At 31.6% G+C, this 23,756-nt stretch overlaps 6 protein-coding genes across 10 annotated transcripts in view; 2 read left to right on the top strand and 4 right to left on the bottom strand.

The window, feature by feature from the left end:
- Positions 1–1,650, bottom strand: part of LOC124953152 (HIV Tat-specific factor 1 homolog) — a 39,289-nt gene extending 37,639 nt beyond the window's left edge. For 3 of the 4 annotated variants that reach the window (XR_007102133.1, XM_047504108.1, XM_047504110.1), the window contains exons 1-3: positions 1,466–1,632; positions 926–1,297; positions 473–844 (exon numbers count right to left, since the gene is read on the bottom strand). Coding sequence is in view for 3 of the 4 variants with exons in the window: in XM_047504108.1 (XP_047360064.1) it covers positions 473–844; positions 926–1,255 (702 nt within the window). In the remaining variant the exon portion in view is untranslated. Of the gene's footprint in view, positions 1–472; positions 845–925; positions 1,298–1,465 lie in introns of all 4 variants that reach the window. The other variant, XM_047504109.1, reaches the window with a different exon arrangement.
- A 347-nt stretch (positions 1,651–1,997) lies between these two features.
- On the bottom strand, positions 1,998–3,035 carry LOC124953155 (trypsin-7-like). The gene is made up of 2 exons (XM_047504119.1): positions 2,918–3,035; positions 1,998–2,841 (listed from the first exon to the last, which is right to left on the bottom strand). Exons 1-2 carry the CDS (start codon positions 2,961–2,963, stop codon positions 2,129–2,131), a joined length of 759 nt encoding a protein of 252 aa, XP_047360075.1. The 5' UTR covers positions 2,964–3,035; the 3' UTR covers positions 1,998–2,128.
- A 1,887-nt stretch (positions 3,036–4,922) lies between these two features.
- Positions 4,923–13,596, top strand: LOC124953150 (X-linked retinitis pigmentosa GTPase regulator). Of its 2 annotated transcripts, none has more exons than XM_047504105.1 (12): positions 4,923–4,983; positions 8,443–8,568; positions 9,848–9,940; positions 10,037–10,099; positions 10,398–10,721; positions 11,142–11,294; positions 11,386–11,550; positions 11,622–11,743; positions 11,822–11,908; positions 11,978–12,899; positions 12,968–13,056; positions 13,140–13,596. In XM_047504105.1, exons 1-12 carry the CDS (start codon positions 4,953–4,955, stop codon positions 13,161–13,163), a joined length of 2,199 nt encoding a protein of 732 aa, XP_047360061.1. In that variant the 5' UTR covers positions 4,923–4,952; the 3' UTR covers positions 13,164–13,596. The 2 variants fall into 2 exon arrangements, with proteins under 2 accessions (XP_047360061.1, XP_047360060.1); XM_047504104.1 differs by having other exon boundaries at positions 11,822–11,911.
- Positions 13,597–13,715: 119 nt separating this feature from the next.
- On the top strand, positions 13,716–16,967 carry LOC124953149 (pseudouridylate synthase 7 homolog). The gene is made up of 5 exons (XM_047504103.1): positions 13,716–14,078; positions 14,202–14,711; positions 14,796–16,071; positions 16,175–16,326; positions 16,416–16,967. Exons 1-5 carry the CDS (start codon positions 13,889–13,891, stop codon positions 16,814–16,816), a joined length of 2,529 nt encoding a protein of 842 aa, XP_047360059.1. The 5' UTR covers positions 13,716–13,888; the 3' UTR covers positions 16,817–16,967.
- LOC124953156 (zinc finger protein 239-like) lies at positions 16,178–19,775 on the bottom strand. The gene is made up of 6 exons (XM_047504121.1): positions 19,063–19,775; positions 18,380–18,666; positions 18,104–18,271; positions 17,849–18,018; positions 17,524–17,689; positions 16,178–17,465 (listed from the first exon to the last, which is right to left on the bottom strand). The coding sequence occupies exons 2-6, from the start codon at positions 18,384–18,386 to the stop codon at positions 17,227–17,229; spliced, it is 750 nt and encodes a 249-aa protein (XP_047360077.1). The 5' UTR covers positions 18,387–18,666; positions 19,063–19,775; the 3' UTR covers positions 16,178–17,226.
- A 41-nt stretch (positions 19,776–19,816) lies between these two features.
- On the bottom strand, positions 19,817–22,840 carry LOC124953151 (beta-galactosidase). The gene is made up of 10 exons (XM_047504107.1): positions 22,392–22,840; positions 22,131–22,303; positions 21,920–22,070; positions 21,790–21,853; positions 21,619–21,713; positions 21,314–21,544; positions 21,065–21,236; positions 20,877–20,998; positions 20,404–20,811; positions 19,817–20,335 (listed from the first exon to the last, which is right to left on the bottom strand). Exons 1-10 carry the CDS (start codon positions 22,464–22,466, stop codon positions 19,913–19,915), a joined length of 1,914 nt encoding a protein of 637 aa, XP_047360063.1. The 5' UTR covers positions 22,467–22,840; the 3' UTR covers positions 19,817–19,912.
- Between the last annotated feature and the right edge of the window lie 916 nt (positions 22,841–23,756).

Below are 23,756 nucleotides of genomic sequence, written 5' to 3'. Positions count from 1 at the left end.
AATTTAAAAAAAAAAATAAACTCAAGTTCGAGAGTACGAGTACCCATGTATTACGACATATCAAATTAGTATTTCTTCGCTATTTATGAAAGCTTCGAAAAAAAAAGAAAAAAAAAAAAAACATAAACCTTTGTAATATCGATGTTATAGGAGCCCATGTTATTGAAAGGAATACTTCATTTACTCATTTAGCGATTAAGCATTACCGCTAGTTGAAATTCTTAGTTTTAACTCGTTATATATACATATATATATATATACATATATATATATATATATATATATATATATATATATATATATATATTATATATAATTCTATTGAGATAATGTTACTTTTACACTGCTTTGTCTGTAAATATGTAGAACCACAATCGCCTGCCTCGTACATTGTACGTTTAACGTCGTATGTTATAATTAAAATAACAACAATAAAAAAACATTTAACCAAATATAGCATAGATTCACTTACCTTGATGTAAGTACAAAGCGCGTCGCCCTTCAATTCCCCCGCAGAATCTCTATACAATTTAATCTTATCTTTGCCTTTCTCATCTCTGGCAATAAGACCACATTTATTGAAGAGTTCTGTAAGTTCCTCCAAAGTGATGTCCATAGGTAATCCAGAGACATAGATGGCGGTATTATGAGCTTCATCTATCTCGAACCAAGTAGGTGGCTCCTGAGCTTTCCTCTTGGCTTCAGCTTTCTTTTGCTCTTTTGTTAACTTTGGTTGAGGAAGAGGTTGTACAGAATTTTCTGGTATATTCTGTGAAGGCTCTGTGGCATTAGAATTAGTAAATCCATAGCTCATTTGATATCTAGCCATGAAGTCTTCATCAACCTAACAATAAGATGAAATTTGAGCATTACGTCTTAGCTTTGAAGCTAATTTTATATTATAAAATTGAAAAAATAATATTACTTTAGGAAACCACGCATTCTTCTCCCGATCCCAAATATAAACACTACCATCATTAGGGTCCGTATATGTATGAGTATCATTTTCAAAACCATATATTCCACCTGGAGCTGCTACCGCAGGTCCACTAGCCTTCTCTTTCTTTTCATCATCATTCTCCGATTCATTTTGACTTTGATCCTGAGAGACCCACTGATTTTTCACTTGATCAAACTTATATTTCACATTTGTTGTTTTATCCATGTACACATAACTTTGTCCATCGAATTCGTACTGATCAGAATTATCTGGACTCTGGTCTCCTGTTTCTTTCGTTCCTGGAGCATCACTCATTTCAATGGTGAATCCCCAAATTCTTTTATTATCGAAATAAATCTGAATGAAAGAAATGCAACGTTATTTATCTGAACTATGATGAAAACGACAAATTTTCGAGATTTTATAACAATCAATGTTAACAATACGTCGTGTTAAAAATTAAGGTTAGAAATTAAAATTGAGGTTAGAAAGAAAAATAATAAAATGTAACAAAAGAGTCCTTACCAACTACAATATTCTTATGATTTAATAATAAAAATTGTAATGTTCAATGATAATTATTATTCTTTAACGATAAAATCTTGTTTAAAAGAAAATTAAACGTATATACGAACTTGACAGTAAGTTTTTTTACACGTTCTCTAAAGTCCAAACTAACGCACTCTACAGATTTTCCGAAATAGTCTTTGTATAGAACTGTGTCGATAAAGAAAATTGCTCTATTAGTTTCCAGCAATCCAATATAGCATATTTTTTAATGAAAATAGACAATTAATTTTATAATGTTGAAATAAATTTCTAAAGAAGACGTTCACATCGTACACATACTCTTGACAACCTTTCCTGCATGGTGAAATAAAGTATTGAGTTATCTTTCAAAGTGAAAAATGTATAATAACAAATTGTGCATATAATTGGTACAATATATTTTTGATTCCACACTTCGTCTTTATTACTAAGGAATCTTCAATGCATACAATATATACGAACTTATGTACATCAGAGGAGATATATGTAATTAAATAAAACTAATGTATATATTTTTGTCATTTGAAAAAAAATCTTCTTTATTTTAATTTTTATTTATATCTGCTAATGAATTTAAGATTAAACTCAATAATCAAAGTAAAACGTCTACATTAGTTAAATGTATACAATTTTTTAATATTAAATGCGTGTAACAGATTTGATCCAGGATCGAATAGGTTGTGCTGACAATTTCGTATAAATTGTTGGTGTACTCGTGCATCCATATCCCGTAGAATAAATGCCAACCAAAGTACCGTTCACAGTCAATGGATAACCAGAAGATGCACAGAGGCCTTTCTTATTTATTTCATCTTTTGTGCAAAGCATCGTGTTCGAGTTGAACTTATTTCCATAGTAATTTTTACAAAGCAAAGAATCGAGAATTGGCAAATCCAATTTTCGAAGAATTTGGGAGAACGCTGGACTAGAGTTTGAAATATAACCCCAACCAGTGATGACAGCTGGCGAGCCACCTGCTACATTCTTGTTAGCTTGTATTATCGAAATAGGCCTAACAGTTTTTCCATAAACGAAAGGCGTCGTCAAATTCAATAAAGCAACGTCATATTCATGACTACTGCGATTATATTTTGGATGTATGACGAAATTGGATACTTTATAAACTCTACCACCAATTTGAGTTTCATTGCTTCCAGCTCGAAGATTCACCATCTTTGGATTCTTGAAATTTAAACAGTAGGCTGAAGTGATAGCCCATTTTGGAGCAATTATAGAAGCTCCACATACGTCATTTCGTCCAAAATAAATGCTCAATTGATAAGGATAATCGTTTATGGAAACCACTCTGCTACCAACAAATCTTGGCTCCAATGAATTGGCTCCATAGGATCCTAAAATAGGATAGAACCGAAAATAAATTATTGTTCTATGAAATTAAAATTAATGAAGAAAACTTCGATATCTCACCAAGAGAAAGTATAATTGACAAACTTATGAAATAAAGTACAACCATCTTGATTAAAGAAACTCTTAATACTGACGAAATGCACCGGTATTTATAGATAAGATTATCATCGATCTAGCGTTATCAATCAAGAGTACCTGGAATAAAATATTATTTTGTAACGATACGAGATAATATTTTTACTGATGTTATAATTACAGCTGACTCATACTAATCATGAACTTCGAAATTGATACTGTTCTGGAAGATGTTTATATTTATTCGTTATCGATAATTCTTTTTTGATATCTTTCTGAAGATGGTTGTATGTCTCTCAAACAGCAGTTTATTAATTATCACAAATTTTTTATATATTTAGCATATAATCCTTATTTATCGCAAATTTCGAAATTAAAATCTATCATGATGAACTCAAAATGCTCAAGTTTTCCCAGCAAATTGTTAGAAAAGATCATTAAAAGAGCTCAATTCGCAAATGTTCAAAGAATGATCATCCCAATTTTCTCGCTTCAAAGTAACGTGTATCCTGTTATCATTGAAAATTAATGACAGAATTATTAAGCAACATTCACTTAAATTTGACTATTAAACTTAACCATGCATGATTGGTTTAGTCAGATATTAATTGTATAGCGCCAAGGTGCAAGTAAGCAATAGCTCTGATTCTCTAGAATATAACATTTCGCATTTTTCTTCAATAAAAATAACCAATTTGTATAAGATAAAAAGGGAAAATTTTTTGAAGTTATGCCTGATAAACATGTATATTAAGAATGAATCATTTACTCAAATTGTTTTGTTAATCTACGTATTATTTATATTTACTGATAAATTTAGGATTCCTCAACAATCAAAATTAAATGTCGTCATTGATTAAAAATATATAATATTTCAATATTAAATGCGTATAACAGGTGTGATCCAGGATCGAATAGGTAATGTTGCCAACTTCGTATAAATTATTGATGAAACGGTGCATCCATATCCCGATTATAATAAATGTCAACCAAGGTACCATTCAGAATCAATGGATAATCAGATGATCTTTTTTGCAAAGCATTGTATTCAGGTCGAATTTGTTTGAGTTTCGTTGCTTCAAGCTCGGAAATCCATCATCTGAGGAATTTGGAAATTTAAACAGTAGTCTGATGTGATAGCCCATTTTTGAGCAATTATAAAATCTCCATATAATTATAAAATATATCTCATTTAAAATCCGAAATAAATGCTCGTTTGATAAGAATAATCGTTTATGGAAATCATCGTGCTATCAAAAAATCTTGGCTCCATCGAATTGGCTTAATAGGATCTTAAAATAGGATAGAACCGAAAATAAATTGATGTTCTATGGATTTAAAATTAATGAAGAAAACTTTGATATCTTACCAAGGGAATATATAATTGACAAACTTATCAAATAAAATGCCATCATTTTTTCCAGAGAAAATTTTAACACTAACAAGACATAATGTCATTTATAGATAAGATTCTCATCGATGTACCATTATCAATCGAGAATACATAGAATAAAACATTGCTTTTAAACGATACGAGATAATATTTTTATTGATATCATAATTAGAACTGAGACTCATATTAATCATGAACTCCATTTAAAATTGATACTGTTCTGGAAAATGCTTATATTTATTAGTTATCGATTTCTTTTTAAGATCTTGCCGAAGATCGTTATGTGTCTTATAAACAGCAGTTTCTAATTATAATAAATTTTTAATATACTTAGCATTTAATTTTATTTACCGCAGATTTTGAAATTCATGAGAAATTCAAAAAATTTGAGATTTCCCGCTATATCGTTAAGAAATATCATTTAAAGCGCTCAACCCGCAGACGATCGTAGAACGATTGTTCCCATTATTCTTATCGTAAAGGAACGCTACGTGGGCCCGGTTGCCATTGGAAATTGATTTCCGGTTGCCAAGCAACGTTCACTTTAAGTCGCCTACCATGCTTAACCATGCCTGACCGGTGGTTTAGTCAGCTGCAGGTTGCGCGGCGTCAAGGTGCAAGTAAACCATGGGTCTACCAGACATAGAAAATATACCTGGTAATTGAATTTTCTTTTCCTCCACTTAAATTGCACCAATAATTGACATTACCTGTAGTCCAAAATCTAATGCACTTGCAAACCCAATAGTGTAAAAAACGGAAAGAGACGATCAGGCGCGAAAAGTGTCGCGACTCTTTGGCAATTGCCTAGTACATAATCGAAACGATCCATCTTTTCTCATGTAGCAAATGTTCTTATTTGAACTTGATTGAAAATGATTTTTACGAGCCGCTGCGACGCGTGTATAAGTTACAAAGAAAATTAACGCTTTATGTTTACCAGTAATGCAAAATTACGACAGATATTGGAATATAATAGTTTCCTATTTCTCTATTCATATAGTATTTCCATATTTCTTTTGAAAGCACTTTTTCTTTGAAATAAGAGAACGTAAAGTAACGTCACTGCTTATTCGTAGTTATTTAGAGGGACGTAATAATTAATCACCTGCTTATATAAATCAATTGTAAAAGAAATTGTATGTCTTCGTACACACATATTCTAGTAAATAACAAATGCGTGAAACTAAATATTCAAGTCAATCGATCGAATGTAGAAGCAAAGTGTGAATGTTTAGCTCGGTTATACAAATTTCGATCCTTCACTGCGATGCACATATTTTTCGAAGCATTTTGCTAGACAGAACGAGCCAAGAACCATTAAAGGGTCAATGATCTACCATAATAATGTATTCATAGCTTGAAAGTAAACGATACGTTGCTTCACATTAATTTCTTTGGTATTGATGATAATATTATTTCGCCGAAGAAAATCGTCAGAAATTAGTTTAAAATGTTTCAATTAAAATGAATCGATCTAACAATAAATCAACAGCTACTAGCTTTATTGTTTATATTTTCTATAAAATGGATAATTTAAAGTAAATAAAATTAAATCGTATCAAGTCATTGTAAAATGTAGAACAAGTTATCGACTTCTAATGTTAGTTCAACTGCATTAACAAAATCAGTAAAAAATAATCGTACGATGTTATCGAGGTTATAAATTGGCCATCGTATATCTGAAACTTCGCATAACGAAACTACCCTGGATCTTTAATGTATTTCACATTAAGAACAACGTCCCACTTTCTCTTAAACTCGTTCTTTGTATTTTGTGAAGAACAATAAATGCAATAAATACGATGCATCACGTATCGGTAATTTGCGGTTTCATAAATTTTCCTTAGTTAAGATAGAAAAGTTTACACCTCTTTAAATTCGACCTAAGATGACGTGACCTCCATGTAACCGCTGAAAACTTCTTTATAAAGGTGCATAAAATACTGCTCACCTAAGGGTGCCATTAAAAGAAAGCTAACATTAACATACTTTCGAGGTGAACTGAAAAAAGAAGTACATTTCCATAAAGCCGGTTACCGGAACTGAAGAGATGGTAGATTTTATTCACAACTTTGGTAACATTTAGGAGGCAACGCTTTTCTGTCATTATAACATTGAAATTCACACTTCTTTGCTATGTTCTTACTTTTGGTAAAAAATAGTAATTGTGGAACTCAATGTGTCATAAAGAAAATAGATAAAACTGTTTATTTTGTGAGAAATAGTACAGCATCTCCTTCTTGATTGTTAGTCTTCCATGTTCATCTTGCGAATTTTCAATCTATAAAATAAGTGAAGGATGAATAATGCAAAAGACCGCCGTTTGAACTTTTGATAAGCAAAGTGTAATCGTAAATTGTACGAAGGAGGATTTACGTCGAGCACCGCATCACTGACCTTTATAAACCGGGAAACTGGAATATATCTCCCGTCTCTTGATGCATAGCCTGCAACTGTTTTTCATACTAGCCTCTTACTCCACTGCTATTTCAAAATTTATTCTATAACGTTCACTATAATTTATATTCTCAAAATAGAAGGGCGTAAATGTCGTTTCAATGATCACAAATTTTTTCTTCGAAAGAACTTCAAAAGTGTACCTATCTTCGTTTTGTTGGCGAAGAACTTCCACAAGTGGTTCCACGTGTACATAGATACAGTACGAAAAATCTATAAGCTTTCTACGTGTCTTGAATACTTTGCATAAACTTGGGCCGAACTTTTTGATCTCAAATTAACTCTTTATCATTTTCTTAATATTAAAATTTGATTATTTAGAAATATACTTGTTCAAAAATTCGAAGAAACTCTTATCTTTTTCGTTCAAGTACTTGTACGAAACAACAGGTTTACGTTGAGTAATATGAAACAATTGACATAATATACCCTATTCGAAAATTACATTTCATTATCATGTAATTTGATCATGCAATAATCGTAATAAATTTGTCTACACGAACATTAATGCAATTCTTATACCTACGAAAAGAAAATTGATTATTCTTAGACGTTATATTTTAACAACGACAGCATGATTTCACCTTTGCGGCTGCTGAGTAGAAACAATAAAAGATTATTTTTAATTTACATTTTTAACTCGACTCGGCTTTCGTGCCAGACGTAAAAAAAAAATACTGATGCATTCTCGATAAGGAGCTATCGTGATAGACCCTTAAAAAATTACAAATAAATCAGCAGGTTCCCTGCTTTCATTAGTACTTACCATGATATCGTAGATAATTAGTATGATAAAGTAGATCAGTTTGGGAGGTCAACGAGTACTTGAACTTTTTAACCACAGTGAAATCTCAAATTTTTTACTTGTAAGAAAAAGAAAAAACTCGTAAAATAGAATAATTAATCATTTCGTTCCATATTTACACGCACATTTCATATATATATTTATATACATATTTCCTCTCTACCTTGAAGAAATATATAAATATATATTTATATTTCTATAAATAAATAAATATATACATATATATATATATATATATATATATATATATATATATATATATATATATATATATATATATATATATATATATATTTGTTTTCTATTATTACTAGCGGAAAATTTTTGATCATACATAAAACTCAGTTATATTGATTATTATTTGTTATTATTACTGATAACGCTACTATTAAAGCGATATCTAGTATGATATTACAAAAGTATATCTATGGTAAGAGTATAATTAAAAAGAATACAATCAGAACGTAATCGAAGAAAAGAAATTATTTATTTAGTTTTTTTTTTTTTTTTTTTTTTTTTTTTTTTTTATTTTGTCTTCCACCTATATATCTATCAAATTTAATCTAAGAACGTTATCGTACTCGCTATAGTGGCACGCTGTTCGAATTAATTATGCAAACAGCGATTAATGATTCCTCTGTTTCGACACTTGGCCGTGTCGGTATAATGGCACACGTTCGTTACATGAATTCGAAACGACCGTGAAAAATTTATTTTTAGAATAAATAATTATCGTTGAATCATATAATGGGCTCCTCTTGCTTTTCAAATTGGGATAATTAGGAAAATGAATATGTAATACAATTAACATTTCGAATTCGGGACTAAATAAAACAAATTTATAATTCTTAGAAACTGGTGCAGTCTTCACTATCGGTAGAAGCAGATTTGCGGATAACGTAGCGTCACACTTTTTCATACGAAAGGATCCAGTATTGACGATCACTTGTGGAGATGAACATTCCGCCGTCGTATGTCGTAAGTATTTTCACGATGCGCATGCAATAATAAAACAATTTGAAACGTTATATGTCATTTGTCAAATGCTCGATGCTTCATTCGATTCAGTAAATTTATTATTGAGAAACGAGTCAATATCCGCTATCGATGGATTTCAAACTGTCGCTCTTAACTAACGATTCTTTTTAACTAGCTGACCACCATTAATGAAAAAAAAGAGAGAAATTTTAACTAAAAATTGATAGAAGTTAATCGTTCAAAGGGAACTCACATAAAGCTTACAATTAGCTCTAAGGCAATAACACAATGCAATTTATTAATCATTGATTGGTTATAGATAGTTGTTTGTAGAGTATTGTATTGATTTGAGCATTAGCGTGGCTTGATTGAAATGGAAATCAATATGTGAATGACTCCGAAGTATCGTCCATTTGCCCTGTATTACGCACGTGCGTATATTCGTTCTCATTATTATCTTTTTCTTTAATATTATTACTTCGTTTTAAAATTGTCTATATAGTTATGATTCTTGTCGATGGCATTCGAGTACACATTAATACCGCAAGTTGAAGGTATCTCAAGTTTCTTTTTTGATTTTCCGTAAATATTTTACGGGGTCAAATGTTGATACAGCCAATCGTGTATAAAATGGGAAGGATCGAAGCTCGCATGATTTACAGCTTCTGCAACATGCCATGCAAGGAACTTACATTCGAACTATGCTTACATAGGGATAGCCACTGTCCGGTAAATCGATATGGACACGCAATGGTTGTGCTCTGCATGACCAGACTCAAAAACATTGTTATTGTTAATAATCTTGCTCGCTCACGAAGCACAAGGTACACCCCGATCGATACGGAAATCGTAACCTCACTTCCTTTTCATTGCGGACTGTATTCATAGATATTTGGATGCGTTCCAATTGTTTTGCGCTGAAACCTCTATTTCTACTTTCCAACACCTTTTCCTCTATTCCTCTAAATATAATAAACAGAGCGGATATTTCTAATGAGTTATACCAAACTATTCTCAAGTCTAAAATGATTGTTCGATAAAAATTTGAAAAGCAAAAGAGTAAACTAAACATAGAAGGGGAAGACCTTGTTTCCTATAAGATATATTTAACTCGAGCTTGATAGTCCTTTGTCTGTATAAAACTTTCCTGATCGTAGATCACATTGTAAAATTTATAAACTACAATGAGAAATAGGATAAAAGAAGTAGTACTATAATGACTTTAATAAAACGTTAAAATATACATAAATTTGTGCTTTATCATATAATTGATTTTTAGAAAGTGGCAGATTGTTCGTTTTCGGAAGCAACGATTGGGGTCAATTGGGTCTCGGTCATAAAAACCATGTCAGCAAACCATCCTGCGTGAAAAGTATATCCTTTATTTTCAACTTTTAATACCTTTACTATATTGTAGGATATCATTAAGGTCAATTTCGTAAGGTCCATGAATATTTCCGTGTTACAGTCTTAAAGCCAGAGAAAGTCACACATGTAGCATGTGGAAGAGCTCACACTTTGATATGTACGGGTAAGTCTTGTATTCTTTAAAACACAAAAAAATAAAGAAAAAGCAAAAACTAAACGGGCGGAATACGTGCAGTAAATGTATACGTCATAAGTAACACATAAACGATACATACTTACGTGAAACATAAATGTTAATTTATTGATTTACGTGAGCAAACTATTTTTGTATGACAAGACTAATTATTCCTTTTTATTCAGCTGATAAGTATGACGTATGTATTCGCGTTGTTGAAATCGATTTCAGTTTAAGTAACCACATAAAGTATTTTCTGTTCTCTTTCTACTTCATTTTCACTTAGGTGGACAAAAAATATTTGCTTGTGGAAGCGATCAAGAAGGACAACTGGGCCGCGGAAATGCAGCGATAGGAGACAGCGCGAGCACTCCAGTTTTGGTATATGATTGCGGACTCGCGGGTCCAAGAGTTATACAAATAGCTGCGGGATCTCACCATTCGATGGCTCTTACCAGCGATGGTGGTGTCATCGTCTGGGGAAGCAATCTAGAGGGACAACTTGGACTATCGGGGATCTCTGGACTGGTAAATAAGCCAACGAAGGTTCCAATTCCTGAACCGGTGAAAGAAATCAGCACAGGATATTATCATTCTGCGTTTTTAACCGGTAATGTATTCCTTCATTAAGAAGTTTGTTGAAAATTACAAGGATATTTTCATCATATCGTATTAATGATCGATACAATGGATAATCATCATGATGATAATCAATACGATGAATAATCTCTGCAATGATTTCTCATCGTGTTCTCTTCTTGAAAAATCATTAAATAACCTATACACTCCCTATTGACCCTGATAGATACTAATCATATATAAATCAATTAATATTCCAAGCTCTGACAATGTATCTTTGAAAGTTTTCCATTCTATAGACTATCATTCAGCGTTATAAAAGTTACCTTGTATACCCGCAAAGATCTATAAGCTTATACATACATATATATATATATATATATATATATATATATATGTGTGTATATATATATATATATGTATGTATATTTAAGTTCAATGGTATTTTCAGAAAGTGGTCTCATTTATATCTGTGGCGAATCTGAAAGTGGTAAGCTCGGGATCGATGTCAATTTCTCAACACAAGTCGCGCCGAAGCAAATGTTATTGCCCACAACGGCGATACACATCGCGTGTGGAGGTCATCATACTCTCATATTAACAGGTATTACCTGTTAACCAAGAGAATTATAGAATATTTTTCAGGAATTTGATTTCTATAGAAAAAAAAAAAAAAAAAAAACATTATCGTTTAGAGAGCGGCAATGTCTATTGTGTTGGAAGCAACGCCAGTGGTCAATTGGGAATGGGAACGAACGTGACTGAAGTTACAACGCCGAAACTTCTTTCTCGTGATGCTCTACAGGATCAGTCGATTGTCAAAATCGCTTGCGGGGAAAGTCACAGTGCCGTTCTAACGGGTATAATACGAGTGTAAATTCGTCTTTATTTTGTGATTTCTTCAATCCTTTATAAATTTTTTGTATCACAGAATCTGGCAAACTCTACACGTGTGGTGATGGTAGACACGGAAAATTGGGTCTCGAGGAAAATGAAAATAACGTTCATGAGTTAACATTTGCTATCAAATATCAAGAACTTTTTATTTCGAATGTATGTCTTTTTAACTCATGATTTTTCTCGTCAGATATACGTTTCTTAATTTCTTAAAGCATACGATTGTTCTTTCAGGTATCTTGTGGTGGCTGTCACACGATATTGCTAGGTAAAAGACGCGAGGCGAGTAACCAGACAAATCAAGAATCAGAAACTGTACAGGTAGTGAGTATCAAATGAAATAAAAATAACTGAAGAACTCGAAAGATTTTATTGATTTCCGAATTCTAGGATCACCAGATCCAAAAAAAGAATTCTCTGCCTCCTTTGAAACTTCCTGTAAACAGACTACAAGCCGAAAACCATACGGATAAAGAGGAGGACGAAAAAGAATCTACGGAGAGTGAAAAGATTCTTGAAAAATCTGTATCGGAAGATAGTCAGGAAAATAAACTTGATAACGAGCATAATAATATTCCCGAAACAACAAAGGATAGTATGAATAATTTCGAAAAACCTGAAATTCCTGCAACAAACGAAGAATCAGAAGAGACGCAAAAAGTCATAGAAGTAGAAAAGTCAGAAATCATAGATGAAAAAGAGAACGTAGAAAATAACAATGAGGAAAACACAACGAAAATGAAAATTGAGAGTAATGTTGATATTGAAAAACCAAGCGAATCAACGACGGCAGATATAGATTCAAATAATGTGATAGAAAAGACAGAAGAAACGACAAAAACTGAAGAATCGAAAATTGAAGATGAAACAAAAACTAGCCCAGAAAAACCAACATCTCCTGATCCTATGCCACCACCTAAACCACCTCGACAAAAAACAGGAAGTCCTGAAGGATCTGCAGGCGAGGATATCAAATTATCACGTAAGTCTTCGGAGGAGGAAGAGAATAAAGAAAATAATCAAGATAGCAATCTAAAAAAGAACGAAGAATATGAAATGGAAGAGTCGATAATACGATCTATGACAGAAGAAACAAAGAAAGAAGAAGAAAGTCCTGCGAAAGTTTCTATCAATAGCCAAAAATCTCAATCAACGAAGTCGAACGCCGATACTGAAGAAACTATAATTGCCGACCCTCAAAATACTCTGGATGAGTTGAAAACGACAGATAAAATTACGACAAATGAAAAAAATGATGAAGAACGCGCACACGATGATGCTGATGTAATACAATCACCAGCACCTAGAACTGGTTAGAGACTTTCTTATTTTGCTTTAATTATTTTTATGCATTTTTATTATTTTGAATCATGTTTTCAGGAAAAATGGCAAAATTATTCAAAGGAAAGAGGCAACAAGAGATAGAGAATGGCACAAAATCTAATGGAAGTACGAATCCAAAATCGAAGGTATATATTATTTTAGTTTCTCATTTTTCTTTTACATTATTATATAAAGATGTACAATTAATTATATTCTGTCAATTTTTCAGTCAAAAACGTGTAACATCTTGTGATCGAGAAGATTTCAAAGATTTAATTATATTCTATTATATTTTTTTATATCATACTCCTATGCGAATCTCAAACGCTTGGGACCAAAGCGGACAAAATTAAATATTTTTCAAATAATTTTGGAACAAAGGCAAAGTGCCTTATTATGGAATTTATTATTCATTGTTGCCTTTATATGCATACCGTAAGGTATGCGTTATTGTTAAATTGCTTGATGAATTAAAAATTGTACCATAAATATGAACACATAATAAACTTTTCCATTCTATTAAAAGATCATTTTTATAATATAATTCTTCAATAAATTCCAATAAATAGTTTAATGATATCTCTTTAAGAGCTCAATGTAACAATACCTTAATTAAATCTATGCAATTGTATTATTCTAATTACTTATATAGATGTTAATAAAATTGGTTTGACTAAAAGACGAAATTGAACATTTTAAATGCGACGCCAAAGAATTCTACGCCATACGCATTCTGTCAATTTTATTGGCGCTGTTCACAAGCGGCAGAATCACGAAACATTCTTGCACCTGCAGGTAAATGTTCATTAAGTTCATCACGTTCATATACTAGTATGTTATATACACCGAACATAACCTATAAAACAGTATTGAATAGGTGTTAGTATACTATATTGAGTATTATGTTGTATTACATAATATAAACAAATTTAATATACAGATAAAATACGTGTTGTTATTTATCAAAAGAGACATACGATGGCAGAAGTAAATACGGATAACAATGATTCTTCAACAACACATGAAAGATTTTCTCGTAATCGTGGACGCGGTTCTGGCAGTAAAAATCGCGATACATTTCATAAACATAGTGATCGACGAAATGATGATTCTTCCAATTCTCAAGAATCAAGTAATAAATCAAATCGTGCTAGATCATATAGGGGTGGTGAGTTTTAATTATTATATTTAATTTAATTTTATAAAAGATAATACAAATAATGAATAATACATATTGTTAATTTAAACGATTTAAAGATAAATAAATCATGTTTTAATAAACTTCTTATAGGTTTCCGTGATAACAATTTTGCTCGAAAACCGTATAAACGAATTTGGTCTCATATGGAAGGAGATGGGAAAAGAAAACGGCTTGAAGTTGGTAATCGTTTAAAAGAACCCGATATTGGTGTAACAGAATTTATAGGAGATCATCTTGGTTTTTCTGGTTTAGTTAAAGAAAGATATAGTGATTTCCATGTCAATGAAATATCTCTTAATGGTGAGATTGTTAAATTAACGAATCAGAATATTCCTAGCGAGCCCCAAGAAACAGAAACTTTAGATGATTTGAAGAAATGTGTTCCTGATACCATATGGGAACAATTGCAAACATTAAAAGAAGAAGAATCATCCACTTCTTCTATTGAAATTGATGTTACCGATATAGATAAAGATGGACGAAGAATTATTCATGAAATTGCTAAAAGACTGACAAATGTTAAGAGTCAAACTATTGATCAAAATGGCAAAAAGCTTATGATAATAATGAAAAATACAAAAGAAAATACAAATACAAATGGTAAAATCATTTGATTTTAATTGAAATAAAAATGTATGATTAATTTTTCTGAAATTTCATATTATTTTCATGTTATTTTATTAGCCTATAGGTTCCGTATTGACGACAGAATTAATTGGAAGAAACATGGCGGAGACTATTGTTACTTTTTATTACATAAAGTGAATATGGATACAATGGATGCTTTAAATCAAATGGCCATGATGTTACGTATTAAACCAAATAATTTTAATTATGCTGGAACAAAAGACCGTAGAGCATGGACTACTCAATGGGTTAGTTTAAAAAAAGTAACTCCTAAAAACATTTTACGTGCAGGAAATGCGATACGTGGTGCCTATGTGGGTAATTTCAAATTTGTAAAGGAACCACTCAAGTTAGGTATGTTAACTGGTAATCGCTTTAAAATAGCAATACGAAATGTTACTGCATCAAATGAAGAAATTGAAAAAGCTATGGTATCATTACGCGATCACGGATTTATTAATTACTATGGTCTTCAACGATTTGGCACAGTTGCTGCCATTCCAACACATGAAATAGGAAAGAAATTGCTTCAGGGTAAATGGCATGAAGCAATAGATTTGATCTTAAAACCGCGAGAAGGTGAACAAGATAAAGGCTTGGTAGAGGCAAGGAAAATATATGAAACGACAAAAGATGCATATACAGCATATAATAAAATTAAAAGATCAGACAAAATTGAAGCAAACCTTTTAAAGGGTCTAACAATATGCACAGATAAAAATCCTCAAGGTGCATTAGATATGATACCAAGAAATATCCGTTTAATATATATTCATGCTTATCAAAGTTTTATATGGAATCATTTGGTATCTAAAAGAATAAAAGAGTTTGGTACACATCCTATTGTTGGTGATTTGGTATATCAAAATAATTCGGAAGAAAAATGTTCAGAAGAAAATACAGAAAGTGCAGAAATGTGTCAAGATAATAGCGAAGATACTTGCTTGGATGATGATGCTGATGAACCTAGTAATTCTATGAAAGAAGATCAAGACGAAATGATGTCTGAAATGTATGAAGTAAATAATACAAAAGATGGCAACAAATCTAATAATGATATAAAAGAAGTTACAAATGCTACAGAAATAAGTCTTAAGATAGAAGAGAAAACTGATGAAAATAATACTATCGAAAATAAAGAAGAACAGGAAGATACTTATAATATTCCTTCAGTCAAAATCCTCACTGAAGAAGATTTACCTAATTATACATTAGCTGATATAATAATGCCACAGCCAGGATGGAAAGTGATTTATCCTCCATATGCCAAACCCTGGTTTGATGAATTTTTAGCTAAAGATGAATTAACTACTGATTTAAGACAGAATAATAAGTAAGTTTTACATTTAAAATTAAACTACTACTTACTATTACATAAACTATGCTATATATATATATATATATATATATATATATTTTTTTTTTTTTTTTTATAGGAAATATAGTTTGGGTGGAGCTTATAGAAAAATATTACAAATTCCATTAGACTTATCTTGGAAAATCATGCGCTATAAAGCTAAGCATGATGATCTCATTTCGAGTGACATTGATGAAATAAAAAAAGTTACTCCTCCGAAAGATGATCCTGGTACGTAAAGTATATTTATTTTTTAACTTCTACTTTTATGCTACTTTTTTTTTCATAGCGATTTTTCGTTACGATACGATTACTTTCAGATGGAAAATATAAAGCATTAATAGTAGAAATGAGTTTAGGAGCAAGTACATATGCCACAATGGCGTTACGTGAAATATTAAAACACGATACGTCACCTCAAGTACAGGCTGCACAATCCGCAGCTCATGACACGCTTGTCGAAAATAAAGAAACTATTGCTGATGTATCGAAAACAAATACCGGCGATAATAATACTCATTCAAAAGAAGTTGAAAAAAAAGGATTAGAACAATCGGATAAAATTGATGAGAAGATGGATGTTGATCCAGATCCGAAAGAATCTACCGAAAACGAAAAATATTTAATCGAATCTGAGACAGAAATGCAAGTAGAACCGGCGATTGATGACATAGAAATGAGTCAAGAAAAAGTAACTGTAAATGACATTAGCGCTAATTAAAGATCTTTTCCATCTAAGATGCTACAAATATTTTGTTTCTATTTATCGGTATACGCTACAATTATTGTAGCATGTATAAATACACATTTACGTTTGTTTAAAGAAACAGACTTTGTATTTTTTTTTTTTTTTTTTTTTTTTTTTTTTTTTTTGTTTACATAAAAACTATCATGAAATGAAATTAATTCAAAGAAAATCAAGATTTATGTGAAAACGAAAATATATATATTTAGCTAATATATGCAAATAAATACATTTTTTTCTTTTCCATTTAATCCAAGTTGTACCTAATTCATTCTTTTCCCAACAAATTCATTATACTATAAATGATGTGTATATAAACGTTTACTTTATAATTACAATTTATATGCAAGACATTTTCGTACCAATCATAAAATACAATCTACATATTAGTATTGCAAGGGTAGCCATGAAGTCCACGGAAAAATGGTAGAAGGTAAGTGAAGTGCGTTCGTATTTAAAAATTCAAATCTTGCATTATCAACTCTCGAAATCGTAGTTTCAACGTTTGGAGAATCTCTTAAATTAACTATAGAAAATTGCGAATGATGTGTTCGCTCGTGTGTTCGCAAATTTCCAATAATCGAAAATTTCTTGTCACACACTGTGCACTGATAGGGCCGATCGCCTAAAAAGCAAAATCTTGTTTTTTTATTCGTGATAATTATGAAAAGTGGGTACATTACCGTTGTGTAGCTGCATATGATGATGTAATGCTCCTGGTTTGCAAAATCCTCGATTGCATACAGGACATCTCATTGGCCAGTTTCCGGTATGGGAATATCCATGTGCTCTGAGATCTCCAGGAGTTGGAAATGAACGGCCACATTCGTTACACTTATGTGGCTTTTCCTATTTCATTATTAGCATAAAAATTTAATTACTTTAATTAGATGTTAAAAAAGATATATAAAAAAAATATATGCAAAAAATTAAGTTAAATTTAAAAATTGTGAAATTCTAAAATTACGTGAATACATTTATGTAACTATTCAATGATTAATTAACAACCTTATAATGAGTCATACGATGATAATATAAGTTCGAAGACGCTGTGAAACGTTTTCCACAAATAGGACACTCGTGAGGTCGTTCTCCAGTGTGTATTCTTGCATGTGTGTTTAAAGAACTACTGGTGCTAAACATTTTGCCACATACTTTGCAACCATGTGGTTTTTCACCTACCGATGTAAACAAAAAATGAGTAAACACAATCGTATGCTAAAAAGTGAAAGTTAATCTCATATTTTCTTTACACAAATATACCTGTATGCGTTCGCAAATGTCTCTTCAGGAGAGACGGTCTATCAAAATTTTTTCCGCAAGTTTGACAAGGCAAACGTCGCTGAAATTTCGAAGTATCCGTCAAATTAATTTTTTTCTCAGTTCCGCGAAAACTCAAATCTAATGGCACGTCTTGCATAACGTCCCAAACTGTATGAAAACCACATTAATTCATCGAGCCCAAAAAAAAAAAAAAAGAAGTGAAAACAAGTCGAGCGATAAAAAGAATAAAAATATAAAAAAGAAATTCTTACTTACCAGACATCACAATCACTTATTTTCGAACGATCTATTTTAAATCAATTTTTAATACTGACTTAAGAAATTTTCTGGTACTATTTCAAAGGAGTTAAACTGCAGTGTGTAACCGATAGGTTTGTATATGCCTCGAGGAAGACCAAGTCTTACTACCCCGAGGAAGATTACGCGCGTGATTACAGGTGAGAAACAGGATAGGGGCGACGATACCTCGGCGCATGTCGGGGGCGGCGTTCTTCCGGAGGGCGGAGTTTGATATACCTTTTGATAATGTACCGTACGATCGTCTGTAACATTTCGAAATATCCCCGTAATGAGTGCCATCACCATCAACCCCTATATGCGAGGAAAAATAGAGTCACCGATGACAAATGATATACTTTGAGAAATCATCTATAAAATCGTCTACGCTAGAAAACATTTCTAAACGTTTTATATGTGGTTTAGTTTCGTTTAATTTCATTTTTCTTTTTCTTTTTCTTTTTCTTTTTTTTTTTTTTACTTTCTTTAAAAACGAATTTTGATGAACGCAATAATTCGTACGTCTGATTGTCCTAAATATAATCGACGATATATAATATATCAATTCATAATAATTACTTATGAAATTTATTCTTTGAAAATTATTAAAAATAAAAAGATCTATGTTGAAAAGTATATCAGAGTATAGTAAAGGTAATTACATTTTATATGTAGATTATACACGTAAAAATCCAAAGTCATTCGGGTTATCGTACTCTGGATTCGATATGGATTTAAATTGTAGAACTGGTTACGTCAGAGCTGTAAAAAAAAATAATCAAACTGAAATAAAAATATTCTCAAACTTTTATCTCAGATTTGTATTCTTGATTGTTAATTATTAAGAAATTTGTCAATATATTATTGCCAGTATATATGAATTGACTCATACTACGAAGGACCGAGAAAAGAACTCATAGCCTTAATTACTCTCCGAAATCGAAGTCTTTTGTTGATCAACGGAGTAACGCGTCGTCACGGTATCGGCGATTTTTCACAAATATTCAACCGGAGGTGAGATAATTCGTCGTGTGGCATCGGGACGCCGGACGTCCCGCGGTGCCGTTCCCTCGTTTGTCACCCACCGAAGGATATTAACGCTATTGAAGTCTCCTTGGGATCTTTATAAAATGCTCCTTCATCGTCCTACAAACGGCAATGTGCCAGGCACGTGCTATCTATGTATATTATAGCATTATCATTGCCGATCGATTTGAGCAACGTCGAAAGCATAAACCAGCGTTTTTCGCTTTTAAAATAGGAACTCCTTTAGTAGCTTATCATTCGTTGAAGGTTCTGTATTTTATCCAAAAGCACAAAGACATTATCTTCATTTAAGAAATATATATTATATTATTAACATACATTACCATTATTTTCTATCAATTTTTTTTTGTTTATTAAACATCATTATCAATTATTTATAATTGTATATAAAAATATTATAACAAATACTATATAAGTGAGAAATATATAAAAGAATTTTGATGAGTTTATTTTATTTGATACATTTTAATTATTTTCAGTATATACAACTGAAAAATTTAAGTTGGCTTTATCTTGAAATCTCATTTTTCTCGTAACCGGTACATATTGTAATTCTAATATTTCTAATAGATTTTGACCGGTGCGTAAAAATGGTGCCGGTATATAAAGAGTCATTTGTGGACCAACCATAGGCCAATATCTACCAAGGTTGTAACCGTTTACGTATGCGATACCTTTACCCCAACCTGTGGTATCTAGATAAGTGTCCAGTGGTTGATCAGTAATGTAGAAATAAGAACGGAAAAATACCGGCCCATTTAAAAGAACACCACTCGTTTCAGTCGTTTTAGTTGTAAAATTATTTAATCCTTTTACATCGCTTAGTCGAAATCCTGTTACATTCCATGGTGATAGTGAAACTCCGTTGATGTTTACATTAAAAATACCCTATGAATGATAAAAATTACGATAACATTTACATGATTTCCACTGATTTAAATCAAATTGTTGAATACCTTAAAATCATGAATCTCATTGCCATAATTTAAATGTCCTTGATTTTCTACGAGTATTTTCAAGCGTTGGCCATGTGGGTTTACCAAGGGCAAGGAATAGATATTCTTCATTCGACTCAATGTTCCGACGAGTTCAGAATCGACATATATCAATGCTCTATCTTTTGTTAATGCATTTAATATCATTGTATCGTTAATATTGGATGGTATATTAGTTTCATAGAGAACCAACCAATGCGGTAATCCTATTTCTTCAAAAGTCGGTGGGTTGGATGTGAATATTATAGGAGACCCAAATAATTCTCTCGATTTCGGTTCAAATAAATCTAATACAGGTTCCAATAATACTGGACCATAATCGCCTTTAGGTGATATGGTTGGTAGGAAAATATTTGGCAAAGGAAGATACTAACAAAGAATGTTAATATTATTAAATATCGTAGTTCATTATTCGTTTGTAAAAGATATTGTACCTTGGATATAACATCTCTTATCAGAAAATATTTTTCTGTTGGATCTCCAGCCTCTGTTAATGGTGCGTCATAGTCGTAAGAAGTTAATTGAGGATTAAACGACTTGGAATCACCATTAGCTCCTAAATTATTACATACGATCATATAAATCATGACATATAAAAATAACAACAAATAATTATACTAACCAGAAGTAAATCCAAAGTTCGTGCCGCCATAAAACATATATATGTTAACGGAAGCTCCAAGTGCCAACATTTCGTCTAATTTTTGTTGAACAACATTAGCCGACACTCTTTGAAATGGTTCTTCCCAATGGGTCAACCAGCCAGGATAGAACTCCGAGTTTATCAGTGGCCCCTTAAATGATTATTTTAATCAGTAAATAAATTTATCCAATTTTTGTTTAAAAAAAGAACTATTATAACAATATCTACCCTCGGTTGAAATTGTCTCATAAGTTTAAAGCTATCATTTACATTGGAACCAGTACCAAAATCAATGGTGGTATATACACCAGATACTGATCCGCAACGAAGCATTCTATCGTTTATTCCATCCGTCGTATACAAGACAGCTTTATTTCCAATTATTTTTTGGAAGATATCGCGTAATGTTTTCATATATATGGAATCACAAGCTCCATAACTTCCATATTCATTTTCCACCTAAAATCACAAACATGATTAAAGAAAATCTAAAGAATATCATTATCTTATAAATATTATAAAAACTAATGTACCTGAACCATAATGATAGGTCCACCATTTCCTCTTAAATAAGGTTTCACTTTATTCAATACAATATTCAAGTACTGTTCTACGTAATTTAAGTAACCTAACGATGAGAAAAAAAAAATTAAAAACAATATATCTATAATGTAAAAACATTACTATGAACAATAATTACTTACGTATATCATTAGTACGTAATTTTATATCAGGTACACGAGTTAATAACCAATATGGAAAACCACCCTAAAAAGAAAGATTATTAAACCAAATAAATGATTTTTTTTTATAGATTTAATATGATTTATGTACAAAGTCTCTTTCCGCGCAAATGTAAGGTCCGGGTCTCAATAAAACTAAAAGGTTCTCTTCTTGAGCGATGTTTAGAAATTCAATGAAGTCTGCTTCGCCACTCCAGTTCCAAACATCTACTTCAGGTTGATGTAGACTCCACTCTACGTACCTGTACAGAATATATTTAGACATAGTCTACTTATTAAATTCATTTCTTATTCATCCTTACGTCGAAACGGCATTTAAACCAGCTACTCTCATTTTCCTCAATCGATCCCGCCAATATCTCTTGGGCGTACGAAAATAATGAAAACTACCGGAAACATAACGGAACGGTTGCCCATCCAACAAGAATTGATTATTTGAATAATCTATTTCGAAGCTAAAGTTCGACTGTAAATCCTGCAATCGAAAATTTCCTTAATATAATTACAGCATTAAGTTCGTCAGTAAATCGTCATTTTTTTTTTTTTTTATATCAAATACATACATTTCGTTCGATTTGTAATAGTTCTCCAAATATACTGCCAACGGTCACTATCGACAAAAGTAATGCCTTCCACATGTTGATTTGTTACAAATCCAACTGGATAAACTTTTTTGTTCTTCGTCAAAGTCGCTAAGAAAGATCGCCGATCCGGTTCGTCTTAACGACAACGCTCGACTGAGACTGACCAGACAAGTAGTATCTCAAGTTATTTATGTTTAAAGTTCAGCACATTCGAGATAAGATCATTCGAGTATCATTATTGTGCTATATATTTGAACTTTATTTATTCTTATAAAATAGAAAACACCGTGAAGAGATCCCGAAAGGTCTTGCTGATTTGTTACTGATTTGCAGCTTATCAATACTCCAAGTATTTATCGTACAAATACACAAATGGGAATAGAGACCATTCGATACTGCTGAATTCTTTGCGCCAAGTAAAGAAACTTAATGCATGTGCTTCGACCTAGAGCATACTGAGCAATATATAGCGATGGATTATGGAACGCGCAATGTATAGTTTAATCGGCAAATTTGAGATGACTTACATTCGTTGGATGAATGCTAACAACATAGACTGGGAGAAAGAAAGAGAGAGAGAGAGAGAGAGAGAGAGAGAGAGAGAGAGATGGAGATAGATAATAGTTAGCTTAACACGTACTATATCAATTACTGTAATAGACGTTCATTAAAATGTCCTCTCTTTTATTTTAAACTCCTTTTCATTAGTAATTTTATATTTAATCTGACTTGAATATTTTTCAAAAATGTTTTACATTTAACATGAATGTTTTATTTAAATCTTGTATAAAAAAATTTTTTATATTCATCCAACGTATGTAAGTCATCACAAATTCCCCATACACTTACGTTATGCTTTATATGAATATATTTACTTATACGAATAGTTAGAAGTAGATAACAATGATAATAAACGAAGATAAGCCTAGACTTACTATTTTAACCATTAGAATGATGAAAGGATTTATCATAAAAATACGGTACGACGTTTAACGATAAAGATTTTATATCACTATGTTAATGCTTTTCGCCATGGCGCCAGAAAACTAACAGGTTTACACGTACCGTTAACTTCATTGCGAGTCGCCCCACTTAAAGTTAGTCGAAATTTATGACCTTTCAAAGCGCAGAGCTCCACGAATTTCTGTGCTCAAAAACTAACACTATTGACATAGTATGAAAAATGTTTCGATAAAATTTCTATTAGCCGAATTACCGAGGAAATCGGTCCAATTAACTATTAAAGTAACGATCTTATTTCATCATATAGATTCCACATAATTATTTACACATAGATACGATACGTCAATATTTTTTATCAATCATTAAATGATAAGATTTGTT

This window comes from Vespa velutina, chromosome 11 (genome assembly GCF_912470025.1).
Source record: "Vespa velutina chromosome 11, iVesVel2.1, whole genome shotgun sequence".
NCBI lineage: Eukaryota > Metazoa > Arthropoda > Insecta > Hymenoptera > Vespidae > Vespa > Vespa velutina.
The sequence above is the reverse complement of the archived record's forward strand: the minus strand, read 5'-3'. Positions and strand labels throughout refer to the sequence as shown.

Coding starts and splice junctions, on each gene's coding strand:
- LOC124953156 (XM_047504121.1), bottom strand. Junction 17,690..17,848: donor ATCGTATGACTCATTATAAG/GTTGTTAATTAA, acceptor ATAATGAAATAG/GAAAAGCCACATAAGTGTAA. Junction 17,466..17,523: donor TCATATGCAGCTACACAACG/GTAATGTACCCA, acceptor TTTGCTTTTTAG/GCGATCGGCCCTATCAGTGC.
- LOC124953155 (XM_047504119.1), bottom strand. CDS start 2,963: ATGGTTGTACTTTATTTCATAAGTTTGTCAATTATACTTTCTCTTG. Junction 2,842..2,917: donor GTCAATTATACTTTCTCTTG/GTGAGATATCGA, acceptor ATCCTATTTTAG/GATCCTATGGAGCCAATTCA.
- LOC124953151 (XM_047504107.1), bottom strand. CDS start 22,466: ATGTGGAAGGCATTACTTTTGTCGATAGTGACCGTTGGCAGTATATTT. Junction 22,071..22,130: donor GGTTTAAATGCCGTTTCGAC/GTAAGGATGAAT, acceptor TATTCTGTACAG/GTACGTAGAGTGGAGTCTAC. Junction 21,545..21,618: donor GACCTATCATTATGGTTCAG/GTACATTAGTTT, acceptor TTGTGATTTTAG/GTGGAAAATGAATATGGAAG.
- LOC124953150 (XM_047504104.1), top strand. CDS start 4,953: ATGGGTCTACCAGACATAGAAAATATACCTG. Junction 4,984..8,442: donor AGACATAGAAAATATACCTG/GTAATTGAATTT, acceptor TATAATTCTTAG/AAACTGGTGCAGTCTTCACT. Junction 10,722..11,141: donor TCATTCTGCGTTTTTAACCG/GTAATGTATTCC, acceptor TGGTATTTTCAG/AAAGTGGTCTCATTTATATC.
- LOC124953149 (XM_047504103.1), top strand. CDS start 13,889: ATGGCAGAAGTAAATACGGATAACAATGATTCTTCAACAACACATGAA. Junction 16,072..16,174: donor GATTTAAGACAGAATAATAA/GTAAGTTTTACA, acceptor TTTTTTTTATAG/GAAATATAGTTTGGGTGGAG. Junction 16,327..16,415: donor TCCTCCGAAAGATGATCCTG/GTACGTAAAGTA, acceptor GATTACTTTCAG/ATGGAAAATATAAAGCATTA.